The following is a 26,035-nucleotide window of genomic DNA, read 5'->3' as shown; positions in this document are numbered from 1 at the left end:
TGTTCAGTATATAGCAAAATAGAGAGATCTTGGAATATATACCGGAATAATTATGATTCAAACATCTCAGTGTGGTTCTGAAGAGATGAAATGCCAAGTCAAAATGCTTTGACTACAAAGAATTTCATTATTACAAATTAATAAAATCTTCACAAGAAAGTACTATCTAATCTCCTGAATCACTAGATGCTGCTAATAGAGCAATTCTTTGACTTCCACATTTAAAAAAAAATTTTTTTAATGTTTACTTATTTTTGACAGAGAGAGAGAGAGACAGAGCATGAGCGGGGGAGGGGCAGAGAGAAATGAAGACACAGAATCCGAAGCAGGATCCAGGCTCTGAGCTGTCAGCACAGAGCCCGATGCGGGGCTTGAACTCATAGACCGCGAGATCATGACCTGAGCCGAAGTTGGACACTCAACCAACTGAGCCACCCAAGCGCCCCCTGACTTCCATGTTTTTAATGGTGAAATCCCATATATGATATGCTCCATTAGAGGTAGTGAAGAGAGACTGATTTCTTGCATTTTGATTGTCTACTGTGGTGATCTCAGTGAAAAATCAGTATAGCACTCTCTTTCTTCATTATTATGAAGCACAACAAATTTACCAGACCATGTAATTAAAGCTGGATGTTAATGTTTCTGAATTCTAATCTTGTTCCTCACACCTAACTATCTAGATCACATCCATATCCTCCGATTTTTTTTCCCAAAAGGATTGTTTTCCTACTAATATAGGAAACAATTAAAAAACAGGATGTAAGATAGAAACTTTAATCTTGCAGCTAATTTTAAGATAAGAATCTGTTATATCTATTATTTATAAATCCCAAACTAAAATGCAATTGACTTTGTTTTAATGTTCATTTATTTATTTTGAGAGAGAGTGTGCACTTGAGTGTGAGCAGGACAGAGGCAAAGAGCAAGGGAGAGACAGAATCCCAAGCAGGCTCCTAATTGACCTCAGTTGGTCAAGACCTGAGCCCAAATCAAGTCAGATGCTTCCGACTGAGCCACCCAGGTGCCCTAAAATCTGAGATGAGTGAGGGAGACTCCATGGACAAAGATAAGAAGTTTCTTGTTTTCCTTTATTTTTCCCATTAAAGAAGTATACTGATGAGAACTAAGTTCAGAATGCAATCTGTTTATATACAAAATTGAAAACTTGGAGAAAATAAATTGATATTGTGTCCTGCATTACTACAACGGCTTCCCTCATCTTCCCTTCCCTCACTCCAGTCTATTCTCACCCATGCAGCCCAAGTGATCTTGTCAAAATCTAAGTCAGATCCTATTATCCCTCTGCTTAAAACTAGCTAGTGGTTCCGTATGTGATTCAGAATAAGAAACACATTTCTTAAGATACTCTTTACAGACTATTTTACAGGGTCTTTCATAATAATTTACCACCACTTTCACCCCCAGAAGTAAACATTTCTGATCTCACCTCCTATCTCCCCTGAACTCACTCTATTCCACTAGTCACTGTGGTTCCTTGAGTAGTTCTTAAACATATCAGGCATCCTCTTGTCTCATGACCTTTGGGCCTATGGACTGTGATGCTCTTCCATCGGATGGTAACTCGGCACATTCTCTTACCTTCTACAAATCTTGACTCATGTCTGGCTTCTCCTAGTGAGGCTGTCCCTGTCTCTTTTTAATAACTCCAACTCCAATCTGCTCCTGGAACTTCATCCCCTCTGACCTGCTCATTTCATAATAGCATTTACTACATTCAGACACACTACAGTTGATCCTTGAACAATTAGGGGTTTGAACTGCGCAAGTCCACTTACACATAGATTTTTTTTTTCAATAAATTCAGTACAATACTGTAAATGCATATGTATTTTCCTTATGATTTTCTTAGTAATATTTTCTTTTCTCTGGCTTACTTTATTCTAAGAATACGGTATACAATTCATATAACATACAAAACGCGTTAACAGACTAATCATGTTATCAGTAAGGCTTCTGGTCAAAAGTAGGCTCTTAGTAGCTAACTTTTTGGGGAGTCAAAAGTTATACATGAATTCTCAAGTATGCAGGGGGGTCAGCACTCCCAATACTCCCATACTGTTCAGGATCATTGTTCAGGATCAATACACAAGTATTTTACTTGTGCATTTATCTATTATCCATTTCCTCAACTAGAATATTAGCTACACAAGGGCAGACATTTTCACATCTTTTCTTTAATGCTGAATCCCCAGTACCTTGGATCTCACTGCACATAGCAGGTACTAATTAAATAGCTGATGAATTAGTGGGGAAAAAAATTCAAAGCAGCCACAGTAGGTAAACGTTTTTTGATGTTCCTGAAGTAAAGATCTAAATTCTCTAGTTTCTAGCTCATAAGTAGTTTAAGATTAAAAAAAGAAAAGCTTAGTTTATAAACCACTCCTGAACACACTTTATACAGCAATATTACTTAATTATCTGAATATGAATTTTCTTATTTAGTGGTCTCTAAATCAAGCCGTTATTTTCCTAATAAATTCAGTTGCCTCCAGGCAGCCTTATCAATGAGACAGACATGTAAAAATCCAAGATATCACCTTAGCTAGAGGGAAAGCTTGTAAGACGGCCTAACTAAATGGAAATAAAGGAAAAACAGTCTTGTTTCATCTTTCTTGAGCCAAAATGCACCTGTTCCCACAGCCAGTTGCAATTTAGACACTAGATGGTGGGTAACTCAAGGGAACAGAATGGTACAAGGAGAGCAAATACATATAAGCAATAAATTGGTGATATTAAGAAGAGTAGCATCATAGTAAATTGGTTAAGTGGTTAATGTACTTTAGAAAACAATTTAAAAACTAAGCTGAAAGATTTTCAGGTTTTTTATTTAAATTCCCTGGATTAAAAAAGATGGATTCTAATGTTATTTTTTAATTTTATATTTCCCAAAAGACTTGATACACTTCATTGCTAGAGTTTTCAGAACTTCTGCTAGACTTCCCCATGACATTTGTAAGATTAAAGGATGCTTTGCCCCTTACCAGTTCAACTATTGATCTCGCTTCCTCTTGAGTACAATGGAAAGGGCTGTCGCATATCTGCACGTTTGTGCTGGTGAGGAAAAGACAATGTTATTATCAATCAGGATAAAAAATGAGCAATTACCAAACAAGAAAACCAACTGCAAATATCCCACACTGGCTGTGTAACTCCAGTTATTTATTTCCAGCCAGTGATAAAGGACCTGAATGAATATAAACTGAGATGTTTGTACATTCTTTCAGGCAGAGTTATAAATATAGTGCTCCCAGCACCGCACATTCCAGAATATGTTTTTCGTTTAAATAGTGCACAGATCTAAATAATCTCCTTGAATATAAAAGACTATACATCACAACTACACTTTACCTTTTGTGAGGAAAAGAAACTTGACCCATGAAATGATGACTATAAGGAAGAATTTTCCTTTGAGGTGATAAACACTGTTACTGGCTACTGAACGATGCTATGGAATCTTTCTCAGACAGGTGAGGAAAGCTAAGCTAAGAGTCATGACAGGAAAGCACATGATATGAAAACTTGGTTTTCGTACAGGGAGGGAAGGTCAGCGGGGCATAAGACAAGGAAAGGCTCTATGAAATCAAAGCCTTCCCACACAACAGGGAATGCATGCTATCTCCACAAGCATGCTGCCCATTGTGTATTTCCTACTTCCTAGATGAAAGCAAAGGCATCATTCCTCTCAAACATATTAAGACTGATTTTTTAAAATTTCATCAAAGAAATCAGATTAAAATGGATATAGAAAGAAGCAGTAGAGAAGGGAGTTAAAGCCAAAGGAAAAAGTAATTAGCAGATCCCTAAAGAAGAGGAAACACATACACACACTTGTCCCCCAAGTGGACCTAAGAGATATATATTATCGGATACATTTTTATAATGGCTTTGTGAAAAATACATTGGGATATATATGATAAAAAGATCTGCCTAGTTATTTATTTATATAATGTCTGTAATCAGACATTGGGTACATAGCAATTACAGGTAAGTGGTTGTTCTCTTTTCTATCCAGACTCAAAATGTGGGATTTATTTTCATTCTTGGCATGAATAAAATTTGATGCAAGTTTGCATTATCTTTAAGGCTATTTTTTATTCTGTTCTCCACAGCCCATATTTAAGTAAGCTAAAAAATGAAAAAGGGAAGGTGTTATAAGTCAGATATTTCCCTAAAGAATGTCAAAACTAAATTTAAAAGAACAAGGCAAAAAATTAGACACTGTGAAGCCTTAAGTGCTAGTCCTCTGAAGGAAGCATGGTGTATTCTAAACATGCTATATACGATGTTTTTAACGTTAGAACTAAGCCAAAGTAAAACGTACCTTTGGAAATTCTGAAAAATGATGGTAACAGAACAGGGGAGACTTCTCTAAATAGGGCTGCCAGAAAAAATACAGAATCCCCAATTAAATTTGAATTTCAGATAACATCAAACTATTTTTTAGTATGTCTCAAATATTGCATGAGACATTTATATTAAAAAGATGTATTGCTCTGAAATTTAGATTTAACTGGGTGTCTGGTATTTTATGTTAAATTTGATAACCTACTTCTAAAGAAACCCTCTAACTCTTAAATAAAGAGAACAAACTGAAGGCTGCTGGAGGGGTATTGAGTGGAGGGAAGGGCTAGATGGGTCATGGGCATTAAGGAGAGCACTTGCTGGGATGAGCACTGAGTGTTGTAAGTGATGAGTCACTAAAGTCTACTGCTGAAATCATGACTACACTATATGTTAACTGACTTGGATTTAAATAAAACTGAATCTAGAAAAATACAAAAATAAATAAAGTAACCCTCCACTCAACAAAGCAAATCATCAACAGAAACGGCAAAAACAGACAATATTAAAGCCAACTCTGTAAGTTTTTAAAATTTTGAATAACTTTCTAAATATCTCTCATACAGTATCTTGACAAGTAACCAATGGAGCTGAGGAAAGCCAAGAGGCTCTGCCATTTTCGCCTTGGGCAAATGATTAGTATGACTGTTCAATAATGAAATGGAAGGTATACAAACAGACTTGAGAGATTCGTACGAGACAACATAAAGATGAGAGACCATAAACCCTCTTGTTACTATTTCTCCAACAGGCTCTTAGAGTAGCATTTGGTTAGCTAAAAATAGTGCCAACTTCCTCACCGACATTCTCTTAGTTAAAAAAGTATATAATCTGGGTTGTAATAGATGTCCCCCAGGAATTAAAATACTTTGAATGTTTGAAGGCATGTTATCAAGAAACATTTTTATTTTTATTTCCTCTAAATTGGCCCCTATATAAAAAGAGTTAACACTGATTCATATTTATTGATTGATTCAAAGAATTTTTTTTATACTATGTGTTAGGGACATTTCTAGATGCTGGGGATACAGTATTGAACCAAAGAGCTCCCGTGGAGGTTAGAATATTAAGGGTTCTTTTTAGCCTTAAAACTATGAATGTGGCCTGCAAGAGAAGCAGTGTAACCACTTGAAGGATGACTAAGCTAGAGGTATCTATTACAAATGAGATTTAAAATAATGACTGAGAAAAATGTGCTGCTTTCCTTTTTACAGTAAGATACTAAGTATTTTGTTGTAAATTTACACAAATTGTATACCCTATACGCAATCTTGCTGACCAAAACAAGCAGACATGACATTAGAAGAAAAGATCAGCAATACCAAAAATGCTGTGGATGACAAATCAAACTGCATTTAAAAATAATAAAAAGGTGTACTGATACGTAATCGCGCAAAATAACTGATTACATAAAAAGATACAGAAACAGAAAATTACCTGCACATAATAAGAAGACATATAAAGATGAAATTTACAAGGCCAGAGATATGGAACTTTTTAGTAAAGAGAAAATGATTTTCTTCAAGGCAGACAAAGGCACACACTCATGAGAATCCCCAAAGACAGTGTCCAGGATACAGATCTGTCAAGGCCTTTCATTTTCAAGCAAAGTAGTCAAGAAAAAAAAGAGAAAATTTAATTTAAAGAAATAAGAATGACAATGATTTTGAACCACAACCTCCAGAGTCTATAGAAGAAAACTGACATTGAAGTAAATCTATATACAAAACTATATATATAGCTACCCATATATAGATCAGGTACACCTTCCTCTAGAAAAGTAAAATGAAACAATTTTAAGACCTAAACAATTTGGAAGAACAAATCTATATAAATATTATATATATATATATATAATATAGGTTTATATGTTATTTATATATATATAAATACATATTTATAAATAATATATATTTATATATTATTTTTATATACTTATATATAATATATATTTATATAAATTATATATATATTCATATTCATTCATTCATATATATATATATATATATATATATATATATATATTCATTCATTCAGTAAGCATGTTTAAATCACCAGTGGCAAGTCCTGACACTAAGTGCCATGATACAAACTCAATTTACAGCATAAAAAGATAATAACACACTCCAGGTGCTACACAGAGGTGTGTACAGCAGTGATGTGAGGGTACAGGTAATCTTGCCCAAAACAAATAACAACTCTTTGTAGAGGTAGCATCTAAACTGCTCCTTGAAGAATGAGCAGGCATTCATGGAGGAAAAACAGGAGACGGGAGGAAACAGAACATGAGGCTGGAAAAGTAGGTCTAGACATATTAATACATAGAAGAGTAGGATTGGATTCTATGATCAAAGGGAGCCACGAGAAGTTTTTGAGCAAAAAATGACAATCACATTTGTATCTTTCAAATATAATTCTGACAGTACCACAAAGATTTTATTAAACAAGAAAGGAGTTGCAATATAAAACAACTGAGTAAATAAATGACAAGTAACTGAATCAAGTAAGTGAAACTGAATTAATTATTAAATTAAAAACTAAATTTAAAAAACCCAGATGCTCTAGAAGAGCATCTGAGAATCAGTCAAAATTTGAAAAATTTAGATGGGTCAGAATAGATAATGGTTAATGAAAAAAAATAAACTGGCAAAATGAATAGTACATTTCTGATTTCTTAAAAATAAGGTAAATAAGCCATGGCTGAAGAAAGAGCAAGAGGGGCTGAAGAGTAAAACTCAAATGGCAAAAACCTTTATTTCTCCTGCAACACACTGGAAAGTGACTTTAGGGGAGAGCAGAAATAATGAACTTCTCTGTGTTAAAAGAATGTGTAGCTTTCAGAGTAAATATTAAGCAATGGGAAAAAAAAACCCCAAAATAACAACCAAACCTCTTGTGAAGAAGAGGATTACTCAGAGTATCAATTATAGAATTTAATAAATGCAGGGATCTTGGAAGCAGAAGAGTAGCACTAGATTTGAAAACAACAAACATCTGTTGGTTTTAAAATATTAGTCAACAATTTGCTCCAAGAGGTATTCACTGAGTGGCTAGCACATGTCAGGCATTAGGAATAGAAAGATGAATAAGGTATCCTTCTTCATGTGCTTTTGAGGAAGCTACGTGCTAGAGGAGGAGACAAATTAATAAACCACGCAGTTAAGAACTGGTAAGCATAATAACAAAAGGACACAGGGAAGCAAGGAATGCACAGTATAATGGCAGCTAGGCTACGAGGGAAAGCTTCCCAGAGAAAGTGAAGTCAAAACTAAATCTTAAAAAGATGAGGAAGTTAGCTAGTTCAAGAAATGAGAAGATAATCATGGCAAAGGTAACAGCATGAGGAATGGCCTAGAGGTCAACCAGAGCATGGTGTCTGTGGAGTGACAAGTGGTTCTAAGTTGTTGGAACATGAAAGTAAGAGGCAAGAAGTGATAGAAAATGAGGCCAGACAGAGAGCAGGGACCAAATCCTAGACTAGGCCTCGTTTGCTCTTCTATGAGAAGTTGAGACTTTATGCTTTTTAAGCAGAGAGGCTTATCAGAAGCACCTAGGTAGGGAGATTTAAAACATTCAGATTCTTAGACACTACTCATCAGAGACCCTAATTTACTAGGTTTAAAGGAGATGAATGCATCTGAATTTTCCAAGTTTTCCTAGTTAATTATTACGCACTATATAGTGACAGAAATGCTGGGATAACAAAATGTGGGCCTACACTCAACTGAGTAGGGAAAATAGGCTGAAAAAGACAGGGGGAGCTTGCTAATCAGTAACAGTGTACATTTTAAGGAATTAAGAGGAAGAAGCAACTCATTAAGACAGGACATAAAAGCTACTATGAATACATTTTTACAATCAAGTGGTGATAAAAATAAGAAAAAAAAATGGCCAAAATAAATTAAAATTTGAAGATTTTAACTTTAAATTACCTACATGAATAAAATTTATACCCAGAAATGTACACCCTGAAAAATTTTAAGCTAAAAGAAGATTTATTTTGTTGTATTCTCTGAAAAGACAGAAGTAGAATATAGCTGGCAAGAACATTAAGCCTGGTATCTGGCTTAAATGATGGCTCTCCCACTCAGCGTGACCTTAGATCACTTAATCTCTACGTGGTTTCAATCTCATCATGTATAAAATGGAGACAATGATACACATCTTACAGGATCCTTGTATTAGGTAACACATACTAAACACTTCGAACTTGCAAAATAGTACAAAGTTCAATAAATGTCAACTCCTGTTGTTAACGTAATCCTTATCATCACCTAGGAGGCTACAGCAAAATGACTCCAGAGAGTAGAAATAAAATTACCCTCAGAGAAAAGGTAATTAGTCTCAGCACAGAAGGAATGACATCAAGCTACAGAAAAACTAACCAGAGGTAATCTCTACCTGTGTAGCTGAGGAACCTGGAAAACACACAGGCCCTTAAAGGACTGCAAAAACTTTTCCAAAAGTACCATGAGGAAGAAGATGAAAGCAAACAGTGAGCAAATACTTCTTTGGACAGTGAGAGACCCTTTTTACAGGAGCTCACCACATGAATGTCTGACTTAGAATATCATAAAGAATAGCTCAGTCTACTAATTACTAGGATAGTCACGACTAGAAGACATTCACTTATACCCAGTTTTGTTAATAAATTGTACTACTTAAATTAGAAATAATCACTTGATTTTAAGACTCTGCTAAAAAAAAAAAAGGAGTGATCTGCCTAAGTGGTTAAGAAGAAAGAAAGGAGAAAATCAAGGAGTTGACAATGTTACTCGAGCTTACAAAGAAACACAACCTGAAGGTTAATGCCTAAGCATTTGTGTCATAGGCAAGATGAGTCTCTTGATGACATAGATAAAATATATCTTGAGACTAATTCTTTACTCCATGTGATTACTGTATTCTAATGATTTCTTTAATGTCTCTCTTGATTCCCAGACTTCATGCTCCGAAAGGGCAGAGACTCTATTTATTGTAGTCACAGTAATAGTCCTGGAACCAGCACACTCCCTGGTCGCAGATCTTCAAATCAGTGTTTGTTGAGTGAATGGCTTCCCAATTTCTCCTGATTTGGAGAAGGGGACAGTGGAGTTGGGACTCTACAGAATGACACGTGTGTTTGCTTTCTGTAGTTAGGCTTGCCAAAAGTCAGTTGTTTTTGTTTCTAAACCTGTTTATAAGAGCTGTCTTTATTACTACTTCATAATTTAAGCAGTAATTATGCTTACTGAAAAAGAGGATGTGGAAACAGAACTGATTCTTATGAATATACTATGCAGGCCCTAAAAACTAGTAAGGCTAAAAAGCCTCAATAAAGGTGACTCACTATAATAACTTGGTGTCAAAGTAGATGTGGGTAAGAAAACTGTAAAAAGGTTAGAAAAAAGAACCTTAAAAACCTATGAAGGTTTTTAACTGTAAGGAGTTTAAGAATTAGAGGATCTTATCTTGGTTTTCTATTCTATATTACACTAGATTATATATATAATCTATATGGAACTTACATAGAAAAGGTCTTAGCCCTATATCCAAAGATGAGTGAGTACACATTTAAATGTTTTAAAATAAAATGTTTGAGTTACATCTGTTACTGTTGTTTGATTCCCTGTAATCAATCAGCTAGTGACCCAGATCATGATGGATAAAAAGGCTTTGTACTATTTCATCAAGAAATGATGTGGTGTTTACACATAAACAACCATGTCTGCACATTGAAAAATCGTTATTTATTCCCTCTTTGCACATATCACAATGTATTATAATTAAATGCCTGTTTACTCAACAATATCCCCCACTAAACTATAAATCTTTTGGGAAAAGGGGCCATGTCAATTCCCAGTTTCATGGTGCCCACCCAGCACTTGGTAATGCTTTCCATATTGGTGTTTCATGAGTATTCTTTAAATGAAAAAAAATTGTAATTCTCTTTTTAAAAAAATCAAATTGAATAGCATTATATGGATGTTTAGTATCAATTAATAATAAAATAACATTACATAGAAAAGACAAATCCTTACCAATTTATAGCCCCTCCATCACACTTCTTCATAAGCAATGCTTTCCAACATTCATGAGTAGATTTAATAACTTCAAGAGCAAAGGCCTAATTCCAAACCAAAAACAGATATAAAGATCACATCACCATACTAACATGGAACTATTATCACTATGACAGCTAATTTCTAAGAATGTGAGCTCTGGAGTCAAGCAAACCTGAATATAAATACTGGCATCCTTATTCACCAGCTGTGTGACTTTTGAGCAAGTTACTTAATCTCACTAAGTCTTAACTTCTTCATTTATAAATGGAAGGTAATAGAGATATTGTAATTTAGGGTTGGCAAACTAGGGCCTATGGGCCAAATTTAGCTCACGAAAACACCATTTTTATAAATGAAGGTTTTTTTTTTTTTAATGTTTACTTCTGAGACAGAGAAGGAGGGAGGGAAGGAGGGAGGGAGAAAGAGAGAAAGAGAGAGAGAGAGAGCATGCACGAGTGAGCAAGTGCGGGGAGGGGCAGAAAGAGAGGAAGACACAGAATCCAAAGCAGGCTCCAGGTTCTGAGCTGTCTACACAGATCCTGACATGGGACTTGAACTCACGAACAGCAAGATCATGACCTGAGCTGAAGTCGGAAGCTTAACCGACTGAGCCACCCAGGCGCCCCTGTAAATGAAGTTTTATTGAACACAATCATTCATCTGTGCGTGGTTTAAGACTGCCTTAGCACCACAATGGCAGAGGTTAAGAACTTGTGACAAAGACCATATGGCCTACAAAGTCAAGATGCCACACCTAATCCAAAAGGCCTAGCTATTGAAAGGATGAATAAGTTGTATGCAAAGTGCTTAGTCTAGTCCCTTGCTTATAAGATAACCATACACCTATTAACTTCATCATCATCAAAACTATAGTCTAACTGCATAAACATGTTCTAAAGAACATCCACTGTCTAGAGGTGGTAAACCTCCTTAACATTTTCAATTATTTTTTTCTTAGTATAAACTTAAATGGTGTCCGAAAATGCAAAACCAATGAAACACACACACCTCTTGCTAGATATCTATCTAGCAAAACCATCTAAAGGAACACTTGTTCTGTTATTCCAAAGCAGCAAATTCTTTTGATTTTTTTCTCCTTGCTATTTTTTCTTAAGGAGAGTCCTTAGATATTAACTAATTTTACTAGCTATTTTCTCCTTCAATTACAACTAAACATATTACAGTAAGAAATGAAGAAATTAAAGAATCTTTGGAACCAAGATGTAATAATAATGAGAAATCTTCTGAAAAAGAAAAAAAAAGTTTTCTCAGGTCTATTGTCATGTGACATGAAGGAGAATGGCTAAATGAGGTGATATGGGGAGTCCCCTTTAACATATGGTACAAAAAAGCCAATTTGTTGTCAGGATAACACAAGGAAAGATTTTTAACCAAATCATTCGGGTAATTATGATTATTTAGAAACACTTTTCCAGCACTTGCTTAAAGGAGTCAGAAGGAAAAATCTAGATAGCACAGGAGTCACCTTTTCAAACATGTTAAGGAGATGCAACTTAATTTTCCTGAGTTAGGCACTACATTTTAAACAGAAGTGGTAAAAAGCAATGCCTAAAAATGATTATTTTCTGAAACCAGGTTTATAAATAATCTAGTCTTCATTCAGAAAAGAATTAACATTTATCAAAATCAAGCAAAAAAACAAAAACAAACAAAATAAAAACCACCCAAACCATACTCTGAGGCAATAAGGAGCCATAAAAAGTTCAAACAAATTATAACATATTATAACATATTTTTAGAGGAAAAAGACAAAAATTAATTTATCTTATAAATCTTAAATATTTATTTTTAAGAGTATTTAATTGAAAATAATAGCTTTATATCTACATTTAATAAGTCTTAGACAAAGCCCTCAAGATGTTAAGGGTTCTTTCGACGTGCCTTTTAAAAAATACTAGGTTAAGCAATAAATTCTTATATAACAAGATATTTATTATAATTTGTAAGTTTCCATTAACATGGCTTACCTTACTTACAAAACATGTTTTACTTATTAGTATCCACTTAACTGTTGGTGTGTACTGTGTGTAATTTATATGGTGGTAAAAACTTTATTTTTTTTAAATTTTTTTTAATGTTCTTTATTTATTTTTGAGACAGAGAGAGAGACAGAGCATGAGCAGCGGAGGGGCAGAGAGAGGGAGAGTCACAGAATCTGAAGCAGGCTCCAGGCTCTGAGCTGTCAGCACAAAGCCCGACGTGGGGCTCAAACTCACGGAGTGTGAGATCATGACCGGAGCTGAAGTCGGATGCTCAACCGACTGAGCCACCCAGGCGCCCCAATGGTGGTAAAAACTTTAAAAAATATATATTCCATGCCTTAGACTTAACATCCTTAGCCTATTTTCTCCATTTGTATCACATGAGAGACACTTCATGGTAACTTTGTGGTATTCCAACAGAAAAACTCTATTACAGTAGGATAATTTAAGTGCTTTCTTAATTGTTAAACAGCTTAAGTCAGTCATGGTAGAATGAACACTTAGAAGAGAAGCCTCTTGGGATTTACATTAATGGTAAGTTAACTTTCTCCTCTCCACAATAGTAAATGGAAGGTGGTTTGTCATACGTAATATGCAGACTGAGACTGATCATGGAAACCCTTCATTTTCTGAGATGAAGGAGATATCAACAGATAAAGAGATGAATCCAGATATTTATCAAGACTTACTGCTTCACTTAGAGACCTCCTGAAAAAAATCCTTTAAAATAAATTTGACAAAATAATGTCCTTAAGTATTCGAGTCAGTATAAAGCATTATCATGTTATATACAAATATTCACATAAGAAACCCCCAAAGGTGAAAGAAGTATTGTACAAGTATCACAAGGCATATTTTAAAATAAAGATTATCATCTTCACCTTGTTTCTGAATTCTCCATTAAAAGCAAACTGGTTTTCTGGTTTTCCTTCTGGCACCTTATAAAATCTGAGCCAATTAAGCGTAGCTTCCAAGTAACCTGGTTTGTACTTCTTAACATCATCAATATCTGCAAGTGAAGAAACAAAATACTTTGTTAAAAACTGAAATTCATTCCTATTAGTGGTAGAGCACTGGACTGAGGGAGTCCACCTTTGTTGCTAGCTAGCAGCATAATCATCATGTATCAAACCGCCTCTGGACTTGAGGGTTTCTTTCATATGTAAAACACTACTCCTTCATTCTACAAACATTTCTTAAGACCTCCAGATGCTATGTTAGGTACAGGGTATAAGCAGATGAAGACAACAAAGTTATTTTCCTCAAGGAGCTCAGAGATTCCAATTAAAGGAAACAGACAACAAATAGCAATGAAGTGAGATTAAGTGAGATATACTTAAGGATTGACGTCATTCTGTGAGCAATGGAGAGTTTAGAGTAAGGTAAGTTACATCAGGATCTGTGTTTTAGAAATATTAAGCTAAAGGAATATGGAAGATAAAGAGAGGGCAGTCCCCAGAAGAAAACATACTAAAGTCACATGAGAAGGGTTTCACTCACACACACACACACACACACACACACACACACACACACACACCAAATACTGAGTTTTGTTTTGTTTTTTTGAGAGAGCGCAAGCGGGGGAGAAGGGCAGAGGGAGGAGAGATTCTTCAGTAGGTTCCACACTTAGAGTGGAGCCCAACGTGGGGCTCAGTCTCACAAAAGTGAGATCATAACCTGAGCCAAAATAAAGAGGCAGACCCTTAACCAACTGAGCCCCCAGATGCTCCAGTAAGTTTCCCATTATGTGTCAGGCATTGTTCTAAGCAGTGAAATATAACAGTAAACAGAAATAAGCCCTTTCTCTCACAGTTTATACAATAGGAAGAAACAGACAACAAATAAAGAATATACAAAGGTAAGTGGTGAAAAGTCTGATGAAAAATAAAGTAGAATATGAAAGAGAATGCAAACAGGGCAATTTTAAACAAAGTGATATCTAGATGGTTCAGTTTTTACATTCATTTTCTATAATGATTTTCAGAATTTATTTTTAGTTCTACTGAAAACAGCTTAAAAATCGGAATGATAAGAAGAGATTAACATGGGCCCTGCACAAGGATGTGACACAAATTCGTGAAGCATTCTATATTTAAAAAACAAACAAACTTAACCATCACATTCTGAGCATATTTAGTATATTCATTTAAATATAACTGGAAACAGTACCATATTAATAACAGACTCCTCCCCAAAAGAGGTCTCCAAGAAATGTATCCGTTCCAATAAATACCAATTCAAAAAATATGGGAAATAACTAAATGAAAGAAGTCTTTACTCACCACCAGACTGTGACTTACGGGAAACAATATAAAATGACATGGTAGCACTCGAGAAATTAGAAAGGTATAACTAAAAGTAGAAGATGACACCATGCATTCGGATAATTTAAAGATCATTTAGTTTCAGACTAGCTCATCCAACCTTGTGGGAATCCCCAAGCACTAGGCATGATAGGGAAAAGTAAGCATTTTGCAGGCATGAGGTAGACAGGACGCCTGCCTTTTGCCTGTTCTGAAAAGGTTTGGTAAGAGTTACATATGCCTCCAGAAGCCAGATGTTTTGCTTAAGTGAAGTAAGTGTGGTAAGGCATGTAAAAATGGCAGAAACCATGGCAAACAAAAGACTGCGTATATTGCCTAAGGCATTCAAATTTAAAATTTTATAACACGTCAATGGGCCACACATCTATCTAGGGTAATTCTGGGACAAACAGCAGAAATATTGTAACTAAGGGAACAAATAATCACTTGAAACTGAACACAGGGCACACCTGCTCTATTAATCACAGTAAATACATATTTATTAAGTGGTGTAAGATGTTTAGGATAACGAAGTCTAAAGATTAAGATATTTTTAGTAGTATACATTGTATCCTGAGTCATAGAGTTCTTTGTCATGCCCAAAATAGAACACTCAATACTTATTTCACCTAATGCACATTGATTCCTCTTTAAATTCTGACTTTCTACTTATCTAATTAAAAGTGCTTCTTTCTAAAGTGAGCTTTCTATTGATCATTTTCCTACATTCTATATTTTTGCAAAATCTCTCCTAAATTAACTACTACTACTGAGTTCTTCCAATGCATTGTCTTCTTAAAGGGAAAGGAAATCTTTTAGTTCACTGAAGGTGAACAACCAGAAATGTAATTTAATCAATGTCCAAAATAAATCATTTTCTATTACTTAAATTTGATTTATGACTTTATCATTGTACCTTACCAAATCTACCGTTCTCTGTCCCAATGCATAGACTTTTTTTTTTTTTTTTTTAAGGTAAATGTTTTTAACTCAGTGACTTTAAAGGAAAAGCTTAAGGAGAAGCCAGTATCTATCTTGGCTTAGGTGGCTTTCTCTTCAGATATTATGAAGCGAACTTGGTAAAGACACCAATAACAAAAACCCCAACAATTTAATAACGCCCAATAAAACTCTGCAGACATAAGCAAAATGTTTCTATTCTCAATTAGAACCTGGAATAAAAGCTGTATTCTCTCTCTCTCTCTCTTTCTCTCTCTCTCTCTCTCTCACACACACACACACACACACACACACACACAAATCAAAATGAGCAACATTCAGAAAATCTATCAACAGCAAATACCTCAAGCCAAAAATCTTATATCAATACCAATAGTCAATTCAATTACTCTTCTGAAAATATGAAAAATTACACCTATAATCTAGAAACTGATTTACAGTCTATAAAAAACTCAGTTGTTCTTTATAAAACTGAGAAGAGTAAGTATATTCATATTAAACATAAGAAAACTACAACTAAGAAAATGTACAAGATTTCCCAAAATTTATCCAACACATTCATGGTAGAATTAATATTATAAATATAAGTCTTCCATGAATTCTTTTCTTCTATACTGTACAGCTATATTGTCACTGGTTTTATTTATATTAAAAGAAAAGGAAGCAAACCCTGAGAAACTTAACAACAGAAAACAAACTGAGGGTTGTTGGAGGGGAGATGAGTGGGAGATGGGCTAAATGGGTGATGGATATTTTTTTTTAAATTTTTTAACATTTATTCATTTTTGAGAGACAAAGTGCAAACAGAAGAGGGTCGGAGAGAGAGGGAGACACAGAATCTGAAGCAGGCTCCAGGCTCCAAGCTGTCAGCAAAGAGCCCGATGCGGGGCTCGAACGCACAAACCACGAGATCATGACCTGAGCAGAAGTCAGAAGCCTAACCGACTGAGCCACCCAGGCACCCCTGGGTGATGGATATTAAGGGGGACACTTGTGATGAGTACTTCATGTTATATGTAAGTGATGAATCACTAAATTCAATTCCTGAAACCAATTTTACCATATATGTTAACTAGACTCTAAATAAAAATTTGAAATGTATTAAATAAGTAAATAAATGAATGAATGAATGAATGAATGAAAGTGTAGATGTATTTTTTAGTTTTCTTTTTTTTTAATTTTTTTAATGTTTATTTATTTTTGAGAGAGAGACGGCAGGGAGGGGGGAGGGAAGGACAGAGAGACATGGAGACACAGAATTGGAAGCAAGCTCCAGGCTCTGAGCTGTTGCACAGAGCCCTTATGCAGGTCTCCAACCCACAAACCGTGAGATCATGACCTGAGTCAAAGTCGGAGGCTCAACTGACTGAGCCACCCAGGTGCCCCTTTAGTTTTCCTTTACTGTGGTAAAATATACATAAGGTAAAACTTGCCGTTTAATGTACAATTCAGTGGCATTAAGTTCATCCACAATATTGTATAACCATTACTATTCTCCATTTCCAGATTCCATTTTCATTAGATATATTTTTTTTAGAATATATATTAAGAAAAGGAATTCTCTAGTAATGATTTATACCCATTCTTGGAATTAACTTCTTATGGAAGTTTCTACTATAGTTATACAATGCATTTTCTTTTAATATTTATTTATTTGAGCGAGAGAGCACATGCACGCAGGTGCACGTGAGTGGGGGAGGGGCAGAGAGCAAGAATCCCTGATAGCGAGAAGCCCTACACCAGGCCTGAAGTCAGGAACCTGAGTTCATGACGTAAGTCAAAACCAAGAAGAGTCAAACACTTAACCAACAGAGCCACCCAGGTGCCCCACAGTGTATTTTCAAGATGAACTAACCCAACAATAAAATCAGAATAATCTAAAAGAGTTCTATTATATAGTCAATTAATTTATTTCAGTTTGTTTTTAACTACAAATCAAGCTCTTTTAAAAAACTGAGATCTACCGTATCAACTCCCTGAATGATTAACAAAGACTTTCCACTTCCGTAAAATATTTTAACTGCTGTCCATAGTGGTCTGTATGTTGAGTCTGGCAGAAAACTCTGGAAAGAAGTCCACACTTTGCTTCTACCAGTTAAGTTTTAGCTTTATCATGAATCAGGTATGTTTATTCCCAAAGCACTTATGCCAACCGTATCGGTGGTTGTAATTATGAGATTTATAAAATATTATATAAGGCAATGATTTTACCAGTATAAAAAAATTATTTCTATAAAACTGACTTGAATGTTTTGAAAGAATTCAATAAAAACAGTTTGCTAAACATACCTGCTGTCAAATTAGGCCTGAGTAAAAAAATAGTTAAAGATGAGGAAAAAAAAACATACAAATCTACAATTATGCATGTAGATTGCTCTGCATAGTGAGAAAAGAGGATTTTAGATATGAAAGGTCAGGGACAGCCTCTGATAAAACTTTAGTAAATTGTTATTTTTTTAATGTTTGTTTACTTATTTTGAGAGAGAGAGAGAGAGAGAACACAAGCAGGGACAGAGGCAGAGAGAGAGGGAGAGAAAACCCCAACCAGGCTCCATGCTCATTGTGGAGCCCAATGCAGGGCTCGATCTCACAACTGTGAAATCATGACCTGAGCGCAAATCAAGAGAAGGATGCTTAACCGATTGAGCCACCCAGGCACCCCAAGTTTTCGTAAATTCTGGGATGAAGTGTGGGAGCAACTCATTCAAATATCTAGAAGAGGAGAAGTCCTGGGAAGAAGATAGGAAGTGCCAATAATCTGAGGTATGATTGTGCTTAAAATGGTTAAGGAAGACAGTAAGAAAGCCCTGTGTTTAGAGCAGAGTGAAGAAAGAATGTTAGGAGATGAGATTAGAGAAGCAAGCAGCCACAGGCCAGTCACAAGGGACTCTAAGGGCCATCCTTTTACTTTGAGATAAGAAGCCATTAGAGGGTTCTGGACCAAACAGTACAGATTAGGAAGATTGCTCTTTCTGCTGTGTAGGGAAAAGATCATAAAGGAAGAAGTGGAGTCAGGAAATCCAGTCTTTGTAGATGAAATACAATGAGGGCCAAGATAAATGGTAGCTGTATGGAGGTAGTGACAAATGGTCAATTTTGGATATTTTTAGAAAGCAGAACTAAAAGGAATTACCAAAGAAAAAAGTTAAAAACAAAACCCAGTAAAGATCAGACCTATATAAAATTTAAAGTATCAAAGAATGAAAAAGGAATAGCTGGCAATATTAAGTAACAATTTAAATTATAGTACAATCAATTAAGCAGTCACCTAAATATTTATCACTGTAGTTTTTTTTTTTTAAGTTTCATAAAAAGGTGTCAAATGGCCGACTAATAGTGTACAGCCATTATTTACTTTATAACAAAGTGGTTTCCAAACTTGAAAATTTAATTAGAAAAGATTAAATCGAGTTTCCTTAAGAGAATTTTTATGTTAAAACTGGAGATATAAAATTTATAAACAATCATAGTTCTATATAAATTCACTAGAAAATTTATAATTTCTTTATTAAATATTAGCTTTAAGGAAAAACAGAGAATAATGATAAAATATAATGACAAATTTTAAAGTTCAATTTGGCTTCTCCAAATCTAGTACTCTCCAGTTTAATTTAGTTTTCCTTGACTAATTTTGATTTAGGAATTTACAAAAGCAAAGAAATTAATCTAAAAATATCTTAGTCAAAGCCTATCATTCCATCTCTGTAAACATTAGAGGATCATAATAACACTTTACATTTTTTAAAAGCAATCTTTGTGACTTAGCTTTTCCTTCATCGGAGACAGTGGTATACCTTCCATGTAATTAGGTTTCTTCTCCATATAAACCAATTCATTTGTTTTTAAAACCTAAAAGAATGTCACAAATTGTGATCTATTAAGCAAAAAAGAAAAAGAAAGTGGTTTGTGAATTAAAGTTTCTCCTGTTCTTTTTTAATTAAAGATACACTCTTACAGCAGGGGGAGATTCTAGTCACTTCTATTTTACCCAGACTTCAGAAATAAATGATATAAAAGAGGTGAAAACTCAAACTGGTAAGGTTCATTTTATACATACCGCCCATCAAGAATGAAAAAGAAATACCTAAGGTATGAGATCTTTTTAATCTAGAGATACATTAAAGCACTAATGGGCCTAAAAAATGATTGTGAATTAAAAAAAACCAAAATATCAAGAAATTTTAAGCATGAGAAAATTATGACAACACACTTGGTAAGCAAATACAATAAATCTACAGATTAACAATAAAACATTTTAAATAACTCTCTTGTCTTCCAAGAAAGAACCATACCCAGTCCCTTCAACTTTTTGTATAATTAAAAATAGAATATTGAAAAAAAAAAGAAAAATATACTCTTTTGTTATTTATTTAACAAAAAACTTTTTGGTCCAAAAGAAAATAAAAACTCTAAGAATATTCAGAGAACAATGAAAATAAGAACACTCAAAATTTATAAGAAGAAATTAGGTAAATTAGGAAAAACATCCCATTTGGAATCAGCACTAAGTTCAAATTCCAGTTTTGGAATTCATATACTGCATCACCTTGGGAAAGGACATTATTTTGTATATTTTCTTCCATAAAATGTAGAAAATCTAAGCTGTTGTAAGGATTAAATAAAGCAATATATTAAAAATCATTTAATAAAAATAAGGGATCATTCTTAAGAAATATTAATTGTCATCCCTCCACTCCCCTAAAACCTTTTCCATGGAATGTAGACAAAGTTATATTCACAGGCAAACCTAGGTCCTTACATGCTTTCATCTCTCAAAAATAAATAAATAAACATGAATTAATAATTTAGAAAATTACTGAACATTCTTACATTAATACTGACAGTTATTTTATGTTTAATGTGTATGACTCTACTGAGAAATCAATGCAGCCAGGCACAGATATACACAATATAAAATGCACTAAAAATAACATGAAAGGGATGTGGATATACATGCACACACATACACATGCATACTTAATCCTAACAGTTTTCTATAAACACATCTATTCTTATGGTAAAGATGGGGCCTCAAATGCGTTTGTAATTAATTTCTTTTTTTAATTTATTTTTTATTTTTTATTTTATTTTTTTTTAACGTTTATTTATTTTTCAGACAAAGAGAGACAAAGCATGAACGGGGGAGGGGCAGAGAGAGAGGGAGACACAGAATCGGAAGCAGACTCCGAGCCATCAGCCCAGAGCCCGACGCGGGGCTCGAACTCACGGACCGCGAGATCATGACCTGAGCTGAAGGCGGATGCTCAACCGACTGAGCCACCCAGGCGCCCCTGTAATTAATTTCTTATGACAAACGCATTTACCTTTCTTTCTAGTTCTCATAAAGCGTTTTCACTTCTATTGTGTTTAAATTAAACTTAAATAACCATTTTTTAAAAACATTTGGAACAGAAAGGAAGCAAATACATAAATAAAATTCCTTTATTTCTGAAATGAGACTCACTCAATTCAAGTATATTAACCAAATTATCAATAATTAAAAACAATGCCCAACTTTATGAAGCATTTCTCTTCACAGAAAACAGAAACCTTGGTCAAAGATAAGCACTGATTTCATGTTTCAACATACAGGTTAACCAATACCAAGATAAAGAACATAAAAAGAGAAAACCAAAAATACTCAAAAACAAGATAAGCACCCTGTAGACTCAATATGGGACAAAAATGCCTGTTAGGCAAAAGCAAGATGGCCATATGATTTATTGCACATACTAGAATATTTCTGAGACTCCTAATCAAGAGGAAAAACAGCCAACAGAAATCAATCCTGAGACAACCCATGCAAATGAGGGTTTTAAAGTAGTTGTTACAAATATGTTCAAGGACTTTTAAAAAATATGGTTATGATTCATGAACATGTGGAAATCTCAGTTAAGGAAGAAAAAAAAAGCCTACAAAACTATCAGAACAAAAGAACCAAATGAGGAAGTAAATGAAAAGTCAGACGGGTTTAATAGCAGCATTTGGATATGGCAAAAAAAAAAAAAAAATCACAGTAGAAAATAAAACAACAGAAATTATCCTGTCTGAAGAACAATAAGGAATAAAGACTGAAAAGACATAAAGAGAGCTTTAGTGAACTGTGAGACAATAAAAAGTGGTTAAAAATATGTATTAGGAGTCTCAAAAGGAAGGTGAGAGAGAATGGGATGAAAAAAAAATGGCAAATAATTATGCAAATGTGTAAAAACATGAACGTACAGGTCTACAAAGTTCAGTATATTCTAAGCAGGATAAATATAAAAGAAAGGATACTACTTAGTATATCAGAGAAAAATTGCTGAAAATCAAAAATGAGAAAATCTTTAAAATAGTCTGAGAAAAACAACATATACTCTGGGTAACAACACATTAACTGCTGACTTCTCTTCAGAAACAGTGGAGACCAAAACAAAATGGAACATCTTTGTAAAGATCCCTTTAACTCAAAATTCTATATCCAGTGAAACTATACTTCCAAAAAACAGGTCAGAAAAGACAATATCAGATCAATGAAATGGAGAGAATTCATCACCAGCAGAACTACACGGCAAAAAAATGCTGAAGTCGGGGAGCCTGGGTGGCTTAGTTGGTTGAGGTCTTGATTTTGGCTCAGGTCATGATCCCAGGGTTGTGGGACTGAGCCCCGCATTGGGGCTCAGCACAGAGCCTCCTTAAAATTCTCTCCCTCTGTCTCTCTCTCTAAAAATTTTTAAAAAATAAGCTATAAAAAAATGCTAAAGCATTCAAGTTGAAGGTAAAGGACACCAAATGGCAACTACAGATCTTCTGTTTCTGTTTTCTGTAATAAAATATATGGGTATGGACAAGGCAAATATGTGGGTAAATGTAAATGAATACGTGTGTGTGCGCGCACGCTTCTCCTAATTTCTTAAAAAAATTTTTTTTAATGTTTTTATTTATTTTTGACAGAGAGAGAGAAAGAGAGAGAGAGAGAGAGAGCGAGCATGAGTGGGGGAGGAGCAGAGAGAGAGGAAGACACAGAATCCCAAGCAGGCTCCAGGCTCTGAGCTGTCAGCATAGAGCCCCACGCGGGGCTCGAACTCACGGACTGTGAGATCATGACCTGAGCTGAAGTCGGATGCTTAACCGACTGAGCCACCCAGGTGCCCCACTTCTCGTAATTTCTTTAGAAGACATTTTATTATTTAAGACAATACGAAACAAAAGCACAAAGAACGGATGGAGGTTCTGGGAGCAACGGGCTCTCTCCTACAACTGCGGGTGGAAGCGCAAAGTGACACAGCCACTTTGGTAAACAGTGTCACAGGTTCTCATGATATTAAGCATACAATTACCATCTGACCCAGTAACCCTATTCCTAGATATATCCCTAAGAGAAATGAAAACCTATGTTCACACAAGAACTTGTATATAACTGTTCACAGCAACTTTATTTGTATCAGCCCGACTGGAAGGAAACCCAAATTTTCATTCAGTACATCAATAAACTGTGGTGTTATCTATACAACGGAACACTATTCAGCAATCAAATGAAACAAAGCATACTGATTACACACAATATGCAGGAATCTCCAAAGCATTATGCAAAGAATAGATATGTACACATAACAGAAATGTACACACGACTCTAAAGAAACAGAATAGCAGTTGTTGAAAAACTCCAGAATTTTAAGTATAAATATTTTCTCCCTCTAAAATAAGCTATTGTAATGGAAAAATTAGTATTAAAAACTTAGACACGAACCTAACATAGAATATAACAAGATCTTCTTAGTAATCTGTAGAAAAAAATTAAAATGCTGTTATCTGGATTATTTCCACCAGGCTACAACACAAAGGGAGGGTAGCATATCATCAGCTGTGGATTTTTTGTTTTTATTTTTAGATAAAAACCAGTAACATAAATGTAATGCTGTATCTCTTTGCTCATATTATTTAAAAGGAAGAAGATACTAGAAAATGGCCACATGCTTGAAATTTTGTCCAAAGGCGGCAAAAAGAAAAAGGCAAAGGTAAAAAAAAAAAGTTTCCAATTCTATGGGATTTAACCAAAGGAAATAATGCACAAAGCTCTCACTCCAGCACTATAGCTGCTGCTCTCACAGAGCTAAATATGTGCACAACGGGCCTCAAACAAAATCTGTGGGAAGCAAGAACATAACGTTTTTAACGATATCTTACAAGCATTCACAAGAAACAACAGCTCCATTCCACAACACTCATTATATTTTCTGCATCACAAATAGAGGCTCTAGCTCAGAATTAATAGTTTGAATACTTTCAGTTTACTCAGATCTCTAAAAGATTTTGTTTTCCACACTGGTCTGCACATCCATGCTTCATAGTACACAGTCTGATGAACTTAGTAACCCTCATTTTATTGACCTTTCCTTCTCCATTACCCTTTTCTACTAATTCTACTCTTATCAACACCTGTACTAAAAATATACATTAATATCATGAAAAATAATGGAAATTAACACACAACAAAATAAGAAATACCAAACAAGGTAATTCTACACAGAGGCCTATTTGAAACCTCCTGGAAAAGACGTTGGTAGATTTTCTTCCCCCAAAATACAAATATTCATTGCCATTTCACAAGAAACTTTATGACCAGTAAAGTGAAAATCATTCGGGTGCCTTAAACACAGCAGAAATTCAAATAATGTTTCTAACCTGATCTTAACTGGAAGCATTTAACAGAATGGCTAAAAACTCAGGTTTGGGGTCAGACAGACAGACCTCCAATGAAGTTCCAGCTCCATCATCTAAGAGCTACCCTAGAAAACTTAAAAATGTGCCATGTCCCCAAGAAATCTACTTAGTAATCCTTTAATTTAAACTGTGTTTCCTTCAGCACTATCTTTGAAGACAATTTATTTAGATCTTTCCACTTTAAAGGAAAGCTGAAAATAATGAATTAAAAATATTTCCGGGGCACCTGGGTGGCTCGGTCGGTTAAGAGTCTGGCTTGGTTTCTGCTCAGGACGTGATCACACGACATGATCTCAGATTTGTAAGGTTAAACCCCGCATCAGGCTCTGCACTGACAGTGTGGAGCCTGCTTGGAATTCTCTCTTCCTCTCTCTCTTTGCTCCTTCCTCTCATTCTCTCTCAAAATAAATAAACATTTAAAGCAAAAATAAAAATATTTCCTAGAACAACCAAAATTTATGAGATGGGAAAAATGCTAGGGATCATTTACCGATTAGAGGATAAATTCTGCACCTTTAGAGTTGGGGACAGTAAAGCTTCCAGAGCTTATAAGACTTTCCCAAGGTCAGCTAACTAACAAACACAAGAGAGGATTTTAGAATTTAGGCCTCCCGTACCCTTCACCATACCACAAGAGTATCACTGAAACCTAAAAAACACTGGAAGAGGTCAAGGTTTAAAAAAGAAGCAAAATATTCCCAGTGATGTAATTCTATTCTTAATTATAGTACATTTTACTCAATTTGTCCCTGTTCCTCAAACTACCTCTTCCCACACCCCATCCCTACACACCTATGCCTATTGAAGTACCTATTAGTGAAATCAAAGGAATGAAGATCAAAAAAACCATCCTTTTACTGGGACCTCTAATCATAATTAACTCACTGATGCCTACATTATTTAAGAGCAAAGGGTCAGCACTCCCAGAAAGTAACACTGTCCAAGGCCACAGATACATTCAACTACCCCAGTATTTTTCAGAGGAGTGGTGGGATGCAGTGAACAGCACAGGCTCTGGAGACCAACTGGATTCCAGTGGCTCCATGTATGACTTTAGACAAGTTACTAACCAAGAATCCCCCTTCCCCAGTGCCTCAGTTTCTTAATCTGAAAAAAAGGTAGGGGAGACACTATCACATTTTGCCTGAGCTTATGTAAATAAGCTAAACAGATATTCCAAAAGAAACACTCAGCATAATTACTAAACATGCAGTAGTTGTTACAGAAATGTGAGAGCATTTAGGATGACAGTGGTGATATACCAGCCCCCTTCCGGGCCAACGAGCCCGTGCACAGAAAAGCAAACTGAACTCTATTCTTGCTGGTTCTAAAGGATAACACAAATATTTTCCTTTAAGATTTCTATGCTATTCTCTATTTTTTTCTCCCTAAATAACAGTATTAAATTGTGTTTTAAAAAGTAAGGAAATCAAACACCATGTAAATTTCCTTATTTTTAAGATCATAATTGTATGGACACTAGGTGTTCATTCAGCAAATGAAAATTTGAGTCAAAGAGATTTGGTTTTCACATGTTTATAACTGCCTTGAAAGACATTGAAGAACTATACAGTTTTATATGACTTTTAAATTTCTCTAAAAGTAAGCTGAACTTCTACATATATGAAATACAGATAAATTCTGATACTTCTAA

The 26,035-nt window shown here is 34.9% G+C and overlaps 1 protein-coding gene and 1 non-coding gene across 3 annotated transcripts in view; one reads left to right on the top strand and one right to left on the bottom strand.

Annotated features, from left to right (window-relative positions):
- Positions 1-26,035, bottom strand: part of PPA2 (inorganic pyrophosphatase 2) — a 90,567-nt gene that overhangs the window by 14,440 nt on the left and 50,092 nt on the right. Inside the window, exons 8-10 of one of the 2 annotated variants that reach the window (XM_042984094.1) lie at positions 13,294-13,421; positions 10,386-10,471; positions 3,006-3,075 (exon numbers count right to left, since the gene is read on the bottom strand). In XM_042984094.1, coding sequence (XP_042840028.1) covers positions 3,006-3,075; positions 10,386-10,471; positions 13,294-13,421 — 284 coding nt within the window. The remainder of the gene's footprint in view (positions 1-3,005; positions 3,076-10,385; positions 10,472-13,293; positions 13,422-26,035) is intronic. The other variant, XM_042984095.1, reaches the window with a different exon arrangement.
- LOC122238245 lies at positions 14,408-14,511 on the top strand. Its single transcript, XR_006217196.1, has one exon. It is a non-coding gene; the product is annotated as a U6 spliceosomal RNA (small nuclear RNA).

This window comes from Panthera tigris, chromosome B1 (genome assembly GCF_018350195.1).
Source record: "Panthera tigris isolate Pti1 chromosome B1, P.tigris_Pti1_mat1.1, whole genome shotgun sequence".
NCBI lineage: Eukaryota > Metazoa > Chordata > Mammalia > Carnivora > Felidae > Panthera > Panthera tigris.
The sequence above is the reverse complement of the archived record's forward strand: the minus strand, read 5'-3'. Positions and strand labels throughout refer to the sequence as shown.